Source organism: Photinus pyralis, unplaced genomic scaffold (genome assembly GCF_008802855.1).
Source record: "Photinus pyralis isolate 1611_PpyrPB1 unplaced genomic scaffold, Ppyr1.3 Ppyr1.4_LG5, whole genome shotgun sequence".
Classification (NCBI taxonomy): Eukaryota; Metazoa; Arthropoda; class Insecta; order Coleoptera; family Lampyridae; genus Photinus; species Photinus pyralis.
The window spans coordinates 37,647,207-37,657,386 of record NW_022170596.1 but is presented as its reverse complement, the minus strand read 5'-3'; the positions used below and the strand labels follow the sequence as shown (position 1 = coordinate 37,657,386).

The 10,180-nt window shown below is 37.1% G+C and overlaps 1 protein-coding gene across 1 annotated transcript; it reads right to left on the bottom strand.

The window, feature by feature from the left end:
• Positions 1-529: 529 nt before the first annotated feature.
• LOC116170716 lies at positions 530-1,762 on the bottom strand. The gene has a single exon (XM_031487220.1). The coding sequence runs from the start codon at positions 1,760-1,762 to the stop codon at positions 530-532; it is 1,233 nt and encodes a 410-aa protein (XP_031343080.1).
• Between the last annotated feature and the right edge of the window lie 8,418 nt (positions 1,763-10,180).

Here is a 10,180-nt window from a genome sequence, read left to right as displayed (position 1 = left end):
TTCACACTTTTGGGACCATCTAAAATTATCGTGTGGGGTTGTCGTTTAAAAGATGTAAAGTTTACAAGTCTGGAAATTGTTTTTAAAAAATATTTGCACATTGTACGGAATGTCAATCTAAATTTGAGGGAACAATGGCTAAAGAACCTGGTGCAGATAAAAGAGCATTATTATCGGTGACATAGAAAGGGGTTTTTAAAAAATGTTTCACATCTAAAAAACGTAGACTACTTGAAGATCAAAAAACTGCTTATGTGGACAGGTTGATTTCTTTAAAGGAATCTGCGTCGTCATTGCGAGGAGGCCATTTTCAGTGGCCTAAAGAAAGCAACATCAAGGGGCTGTAACCAGCCGCGTAGCGAGACGAAAATGCGCCCGTGGCGGAGATCGGTTATGTCGCCCCCGGTTTTTGCAATCATTCCCTGCTGAAGAGAATTTATTTTGCAAAATGTAGTATTATAAAAGTATAAATAAAAAATAACTCTAATATTGAAATTAATATTAAGTTGCTCGGAAGTCAGAACGAAAGTCAGAACTTCATTTTCCGAGCTTTCAAGACTGCGATCTCGTCCATTGCAGCGTTGAAATCTATTGCGTTGGTGAGCTCGTGTTCGATGGAGAGAATAGCCAAGTTTGATAATCTAAGTTGACTCATGGCTGAACGAAGGTAGTCCTTAATCAGTTTCAATTTCGAAAAACTGCGTTCGCAAGTTGCAACGCTGATGGCCAGGGTTAAGAATATCCTCAAGTAAACCACATTGTTCGGAACAGAATCGGCCAGACCAAATTGCTGTATAAATTGCAGTAATTCCAAAGGTCCTTGCAATTTCAAAGCTTCTGCTTCATTGCCAGCTTCAACAAAATGCCGTAGCCTCTCCCTTTCAATTCGGAATTCGTCCTGATCGATATCCGAAGGCGCATGTTGCAGGTCACAGGCGAAGTTCGGATCCAGTAGGTTAGACGGTGTTAGAAGAGAAAACTTGTTATCTAGCTCTTGGAGTTGCTTAAATCTCGAGGTAATTTCTTCGATGATTTTATCGACGGACTTGTATAGCTGCAGTTCAAGCTTCTGTTCAAAAGTTAGAACAGGTTCAGGTTCAATAGGAACAGGATTGCCATCGTCCATCCTCTTTCTTCTACAAATTCTGCGAGGTGCCAAATCAATGCAAAGTTTTTCACATATCTTTCTCGCGTATTCTGAACCGCCAGTAACCAAATCCTCACGTTTCTCTACTAGCCAGGTTTTCAAAGCAAGAATTTTGACAACGCAGTCGTGTAGGTTTCGACCTTTTCCTTGCAGGTAGACTTGAGCCGAATTCATTTCGGGCAAGATCGCACTCCATAACCCAAGGTAGGACATAAATGGCAACGTTTTTTGCATTGCGTTATACGGAATACCGGCGTCGGACCTGGTAGATGCATTTTCTGACGAAAACTGTGAAAGAGATTCCAGTACGTCGAGTATATCTTCGAAGTTGTTCTTGATTACACTTGTCGCTTTTTCTCTCGAAGACGAGTGTGTTTCCACTAGCCGTTTTACGCCACGACCGGTTTTTTCCAACAAGGCTGTCCACCGATGAGAGGAGGAAGAAAAGAACGCGTAAATACGTTCCAATGTTCCAAAAAACGTAACCGAATCAATAGAAATAGAAGCAGCATGGACTCCAACTAGATTCAATGAATGGTTGGTACAAGCAACAAACTGGGCCTGTGGATTCACGTCCTTAATACGCTTCTGTACGCCGGAATGAACACCAGACATAACCGCGGCATTATCGTATGCTTGTCCTCGGCAGTTCTGTATGTCAAGACCGTCCTTATCTAGCTTCGACAGAATTAGATTCGTCACTGAGCTAGAGAAGGGTGCGCTGCTGACACATTAGTAAGAAGGCGACAACAAGGGAATTGCGAGCTAGGGTGGTAGCGCCAAGGAAATTTGGTACTATTGCACGGTATTATTATTCTGCTAGGCGTGAAGCCAAGTTGGCGTTGCAAATGGACCGCACGATTCGGGACACCTGTTTCAAAGGATACAACAACTAGTAGGTTTCAACAAAGCCCATACAACAGGGATGGTATAACAATTTCATCGACAACTAAAGGCAGCCCTCATGTGCCACGATGAAAAAGAATGGACAGAAGTTCTACCAGTCGTACCTACTCCTAGGAATCCGGACAGCATGGAAGGAAGACCTAAAGCTGTTTTCCATAAGGACCTGCATGAATACGTGGTACAGTGTCGATAAACCAACTGCGCTAGGCAGGTTGTACTTGCAACGTATATCTTTTATTGACTGGTATACACCGAATGCGATCAGCCCCCGCTAATCCCTAATGCAGTACACTCCGCCTACTGAATAAGGGTAACAATGAGTGTTACCCGGACGCACGCGCGCACGGACACGGGGAACTTACACTCACACACACTTGCACTGAATAATGTTTACAGAGCAAATAATATAATACAACACAAAAAAAGACAACAAAATATAACGCGGCTGTTATTGACTCAATAACAGCCGCGTTATTGGTCGGAGGGTTGATCAATAACATGAGAATTGTTCTGTTTGCGGTCCGTGCAGAATTCATATGCCTAAGGCTTCACGAGCGTTCGTGTTCACCAAGCAGCTCTCCACTTCGTTGTTATCTGTGCCAGTCGTTGAAGTTGTGAAGATGGAAAACTCTCTTACAAAAAGATGTGATTCGTAATGTCCGTCGTTTTAATTTAAGTGATCGCATAATGTAGTTTGAAATAAAACCTGTACTAAAAACCCGTTAGTGAGTTGATAATTTACGATGTTTGGAATACGTCCATCTACCAGTCCAACAGTAGTGGGCTAAGTATCGAAACGTTTTGTTTTCGAGTAACATCTGTACAGCTACCATCCGGTTTGGGCAGATCCCGAAAAATTTCAAAGAAAGGATGCAGGGCAAGAATGGGTATTGTATTAACTAAGAATAGTAATTTGTGTTTACGGCGGGCGATCGTTGCTGCTATGGCTTATGTGGTTCACGACACCAATTATCACAGATGAGGACTAATAGAGGTAAAATACAAGACGAAAAAGCGACTAAATTGTTAGAAGAAACCAAAATCAAAATAGCCGATTGCGGAGCAGGTATACTCGAACTACAACGATTTCAGAACCAACTTCTCGGTTACAAACTAACCGTCTATTACGGAAGAAAAGGACACGATGTGATGTTCGAGGGCGATAGTGCAGGAAAACACCTGAATTTAATTTATCATGAAGGATACTACAACGTGATAACATCTTTAACTGCAGCCTTCGCTTGAATCTACTATTGTCAAGAATGTCACGTACCATACAATAAAACAGACTATTGATATGGGGGAACGTGTGCGGCGTGCCAGCGAAGTCCAGCATGTTCTAAAGGAGATGAAATTGATATCAATTGTAAAGAGTACAAAAGGGCGTTTCGGGATCAAAGGTGTTTTGACAATCCACAAGATACATCATATCTGTACATGTACCGAAATTAGTCGTGAAAAATGTTGTTTTACTACATACTGCAACACTAGAAAACATACTTGTGTAGAAGTATTTTGTAAGACTTGTAACAATTATGTGCAAAGAGACCACTCATTCTATATGCCGACAGATAAAGGTACTCCGAAAATGGCGAATACAGTTTTTGTGTTCTACCATTTAGAAACATTTGCAAGAGGAAAAATTGGAAGAAGAGTGTCTTACATCAACCGAATCTATGTGAGTTTGTACAGTGTTGTGATACATGTATATATGAAAAAACTTTATTTTTGCCAAAAGTGGGGTTATCGTAAAAAAATGCAGGCTGGTGATGTAAGATCAACATGTATGGCGCACATTTTGAATTTAAGAAAAAGATTCTAGCGCGTCATCGTTTTGGCCCATAATGGTGACGGTGTCGATCATCAGTTTATTTTAGTCACTCAAACTCGATTGGAATTCAACGCAGTCGTTTAGCTGAGGGTCAGATCTTCTTACATAATGAATGAGGACGAACGAATATCCAGATGTGAACAAATATGGAAAATGCCCAATAGGTTTTCTTACAGCAGTTCATATTGGGGAAGGATGTAAGAAGTTAATTAATAAATTTAATTGTGAAGGTAAATTTACTCTTGTAATTTTTGTTTCTACATATGTATGTGGAAATTTGGAGTTTCTAGCGATTAATTTGTTGTCAAATTCAGGTCCTTGTTCCACGGCGGACCTTTACTACTTAAAATTTTTTGAGACGGTGCCCAGCATCACGATAAACGTAGTAACACTAATGGGTTATTTTAATGAATATACAAACAAATTTTTGGGTATTAAACTCCCGAGAAGAAGGATAAGTATGTTAGGAATTATTTTGAGACCGAAGGTGATAAGCTTAACCCGAGCAAAATAGAAAAAAGAATCCAGGGGTGCGACAATTAGGGAAAGCTAGGGCAGCGTGAGAATCAAAGTAAAACTAAAGACAACCAGGTGAATTTTATAACATCATTGAAGTCTATACAAAAACAGATGGCGACTCCGGAATTATAGGTTAGAATAGAGACCCACTAGGGAAGCGTTAATGACACCCTATAACTCCAACAATTCGCAGTGTTGACATTTTAATTATGGAACGACTGTAGGGAGCTAATTAAATATAGATGGCAGCACGCCGAGTACACCTCGCTTACGAAGCGAATGATGACCGGGAAGTGCAACTAACAACCCCCGTAGTAACATCGACTGAAAGTACATGTGTATCACCCCCAGTTATTCCGGCAGTCCTTATACCCTCTACATCTTTTCTGCCTAATGGAGAGCATCAATATTTTCAACATTTCCACTACGATGTTTTTATTAATTTTAATTTGTACCTGTCCTCGTATATTAATTTATCTTGTCCAAATATTTCAATCTGTATTTATCATTCAGCAAAAACATTTTAGACGGTAAGCAACATCACCTAAAATAACAAAAGTTTGTACGTTTTATATTTCAGCTTCGGTCTGACGATGAATTGGTAGATTCGAAATCGATAACCTACAGAATATTAATTAAATTATTTGAAAATTCACTTTTTAATCTACGAAACTATAAAATTTGGTGTTTCAACGACGCACGCGATGCCGATTTTCTTGATCTTTCCATATGACCCATTTTGTGACCGTAACTGAAAATCAACCCCACGTAGTAAATAAATTTCAATTTAAGCTGCGCCAAAACTAAAGGATAGTTGTAAATTAAGCAATAAGAGGGTTAGCCAATGATTAGGCCTTTCATTAATAGTTTACACGAAGGAAATGATACCCTAAATGTTGCGATGAGGTTAAGTAGACAAGACAGTTACGGCTTTCCGTAGAGCTTTCGAATTAAAATGTTAAGACACTTTGACTTTCCGAAATAAATATTAACGTACAATTTTTCCAGAATTATTTTGTAGGGAGTGAGCTAAGCTTAAGGACTTACTACAATACCTTGTAATTATGTAATAATGATTAGCTGCTGGTCGATGCCTATGTATTTATTTGTATATATGTGTTACGGTTTTTATTATACATGAAATCTATTTTTTCTAACATGTTAAGACTGGTTTAATTTGAACAAACGATCTCCTGTGAACTTTTTCTGTGCACCTTTCCTTTATTTATTATTCTCGGGAGTGTTTATTCTGAGCGAAAGAGTACAAAAATAAGCTAACTTTAACGAATTTTATACAACGTTCTTAACGCAGTAAAGAAGTATGGCAAACATATGTAAAGTTGAAGAAGTGGTTGTACGTAATCACGTCACAATCTAGAAACAACATATGCACAAGCAGAATCCAGCCGTAAAGGATAAAATTGCAAAACCCAACTCTGAAAGGATAAAAAAAACCGTACGTGTATATAAAGTCAAGGAATAGCATATGGAATAGAACCAGAAAAGTAGATAGTGTTATCTGTAAGTGGAATCGGAATGGTAATTGGACGTGTAAAATACTTCTATTCTTTTGTGTAGAACGTCTAAATTGGATATCGAATTTTCAATAATTCATGTTTGCATAGCTGCACCATACGAGGGTGTTTTACAAATAGTAAAACTCTCAACTAAATTGCTAACGAATGTTTCTTGTAGACGATTACACAACTACCGATTCGGTTAATTGCAGTTCCTATCTAAATACAGCATTACTATCAATTTTGTATTACAACTATCAATTTTGTATGATGCTTTTAGTCCACTGTAAATGTTCAAAATTTATCCTTTAATTTATCGTGCGTTATGCGGCACTCGTAAACAAGAACTATTATTGTCAAGAGCCATTACTCATGATTTAGGTAGCATGCGTGATTGGAAGGAAATATATAGTCTCGGAAAGTTTCTTTTAAGGGGCACATTGTACAAATTTGTTGTCACTGCCCTTATAATGCCCTTAAGTCATAGTCTTTAGTTTTTCAAAAAAAATTGTCTTTTCATCATTAACTTTTCACTTTTCTATGTAATTTATTTATTTATTATTATTATTGCCCAACAGACAAAACATACGTTGAAACTAATTTGGTAAATTATAAAATAAAATAACACAAAATACGTTTGTGCTTAAATAAAGCGTCTAATTTAAACATCCTCTCCAATTACAAAATTGATACGTCACCTGAATTATACCTTTAAATCATTAAATGCTGTCAGATGCAGGTAATACATCGTCTCCTTTATGTATGATGCGGGTCACTCTAATTGGGCGCGAGCTATTGAGGGCCCAGAAAGGGAGAGGGATAATAAATAAATAAATGCAAACGTTGTAAGCTACAAACGCAACTCAATTCTGTTTTTTTAAAATAGAGCTGGGTCTGTATGCTGTGTTTTGATTTTGCTTGTACGGGCCGAAAAAGAATTTCGACAGTAACAATTTATAACAAAAAAATTACATGTAATGTTTCTTAATCTACAAGAACTGTTCAAAATGACTATCCCCCGCTCTGATGCAAGAATCCAATCTTCTTCTCATCGACAGTACATGATTTGGGGATTTTGAAATAGATTTAAAATAAAGCAGTGGCAGCGTTGAAAATATTGTACAGCGTGGAAAAGTTTCAATTTTCTGGGAGTTATTATTGACATTTTTTTTTAATTTAGAGAAATACCAACGTTTGTTTTTATATTGTATATCGAATGGAGGTCAGGATTCAAGAAGTCTACTAGAAAAGGCGTAGAAGAAAGAAATAATTCACTAGAAGTTCCTTCAGTACTATAAATCGATCGAATAAACACACTCTTCACATGGATCATGCCGAGAAAAAATTGGTTGTTTCTTGGGTAATGATTTTCAATTAATACAAATTCATAAATCAAATGTATGTATACAGTTTTACATGGCTTTCGTTTTGTCAGTCTGATCCAGCACGTTCATTTTCTTTTTCAAATATGTTTCCCTAATTCCTAACATAGCCACAATTGAAGTCGCGCACAATCTGTGGCGCATGAGAAAATGGCATGACGATGAAACAGGACTGATTCCTTAAATAACGATAGCAAAATTTATTAAACAGAAGAAATTTTTACTAGATGATACACTGAAGAAAATCCTTTTGTATACTTTCACGTTTCACTATTCGCACGTTTCTCAATATTTCCTTTACAGGGTGCAACATTACGGAATTGTTATTCTGGTGCTAAATAATCTTGGACGATAGCGATAGCTGAACTCTGTACGACATTATACTGCAATATGTCGTAAGTGGACTACGAATTTTGAGATCTAAGAGTAACAGAACATTTCGCGAGTTGGCAATCGTCCAAGTACATCTTCCACCTCAAAGAAAAATGATACAAAGCGCAAGGACATAATTTACTTCCAAAAAGCGGAAATGTGTAGTTAGAACGTTTATCAGATTACATTTCATAGAAAAAACTGCGTCAGAAGTTAACTGCTAGTTTGTCGTAATAAGTTGGATAATTACGAAAGCTTCAAAATATGTTGAAAGTCACCATTTATTATGCAATGCCCCGCGTTAATTTAGATTCTACCTTGATCAACATTTTTCTAAAATTCTAATTAGTAACCCAACAAAACGTTATAAAAGGTACGGACTATTTCATGTTCGAATCTCAACAAATAGGATCGTTCCTCTTTTTTCGTAAACATCTCATTTCATAAGTGCCTTGATACATCATTCTAATGTACATTAACTAAATATTGATTGGAAATCTATCAAACGTGTCGTAAATTGCAGTTTTTACAGCTCGATCGAGATTCTACACAGTTGGTTCCGCTTAACCAACAAGTAAGTTTTTTTTTAATCGATGCCCTACTGCAGCTAAATTATAATTAAATGCTTTTGCGCCAGCAAGAGACGAAACCGCAGTTCGCCGCGAAAGCTACTAAATTAATCACATTATGAGAATTTGGCATTTACACATTATTATTGAGCCTACTTTAATTTTAAAGGTGTTAAAAATTAACAACCATGTTCAACATAAATAATATTCGTTATTTATCCATTCCAACTATACTTCCTGGAACCCACGCCATCTGGCAACACAATTTTAAATTAAATTTTTGCATAGTTGTCAATTTACTCTTTAAAGTTTGCAGTAGATATTCCTCTCTTTAAAAAAAGGTCTTAATCTAAATAACTGTAGACCCATGCCTCTCCTGAGCGTGTTTTCAAAAATACTGGATAAATAATCGTGTTCAGTGTGTTAATGTTAAAGATTCATATAGTTCTTTTAAACCAGTAGTTTGTGGGGGTCCCACAAGGATCTTAAATCAACTACACCAATCAAAAATTAGAATATAATTAAACTTTTTCTCAGCTTCACTTCAGTGATGAATAATTTCCTTCTAATTGACAAGATGGAAGAAGGTTATTAAAACACGGCGCATTACCTATATTATTTGGAGCCGTGTGAGCAAGATACAGTTCCTAAAGGAGAATATGTACTAGTATTTAAGTTTCTGACGATGCTTATCAGGAGATTCTGAATGAAGAAACTGAGCTGTAATTCCACTAAACTGTGAAAGTGGTATCAATCAAGTGCTAGAGTCCAACATTAGAGAAACGCATCAAAGCACTTTTGCAAGAAAATAGGAACCGCTCAGAAGTAGAGAAAATTTTTCGAAAACTTTTAATGAAGATCAATTAAAATATCTAAGATTGGGTACACACAAGGGTTTTATGTGGTGTGATGAAACGACTGAAAAAGCGATGCAACAATATTTTTCTGTGGTGTAAAAAATAAGATTATACTGTAATGGAATTTGAGTGTGGCCATGTTATTCTTCCCAACCGTTTTAAATATTCAAGTAAACTTTAATAATAAACATCCAAAAGTAAAGGAATAAGAATATGCTTGTCTTTCCGTCACTTGAATTTTACACTTTACACTTTAACGTCTAGATGGGAAATTACAAGCGGTCTTCCCATCGTCAGATGCGGTTCACAGACGATTTAATGAAATAAATTAATAAACTTAGAAGTAAGGGAAGCTCTTTACGATCAATCGCCAAATCTTTCCAAATTCCTTAATATACTTTGCGCAAACGACTTAAGCATACCATATTCAGATGCCCCAACCTTAGCAATATCCTGTGAATATGATTGTCGATACGAAGCACCCTATACATCATGTTAGTTAAGAAAGCTGCCAACCGAAATCTGGTGGGATTGCAGAAAAGGGAAAGAGAGCGAAGATGAGACGGATGGAATTTCTCGGAAGACCACATGTGTTTACCATTTCAAACACCTGAAGTCCAGTTTTTTCCTAGAAATGCGTAAAATGCAGGGAATGAGCGATTTTCGGGTGATTTTTAAGAGTGTTAAGAGATCAAGTTACAGCGTCGCTTGGGGAGGTTAATAAATATGAGGCAGAGGATGTGTTCATGGTGTTTCTTGTAACCCGCTTAAGTGTAAAGTAGGGCTTATCTTGACATATTTTTGTTATACCTTCATGTGTGCTTTTGCTTTTTATATCGGGTGAGGTATTTGCTTTATTCAATTAATCTCTGAATGTGTTGTGTTTAACTTGAATGCAGATTGTAACCCTTTACTTATGTGCTTACTGGATTCAATCACTTGTACCTCTAATGTGTAACCTTTGTTGGTGTTGGGAATCATGTTGGTAGGGCTGTATCTGTATTGTACATATTTGCATGTGTCCCGCTATTTGTGTATCGTGCTTTTTAGTCACTCTCGAACCTCTTTGGCGTTGCTTCA

Bases quoted from the DNA above. Each gene is read 5' to 3' on its own strand.
- LOC116170716 (XM_031487220.1), bottom strand. From the start codon at position 1,762: ATGTCTGGTGTTCATTCCGGCGTACAGAAGCGTATTAAGGACGTGAAT.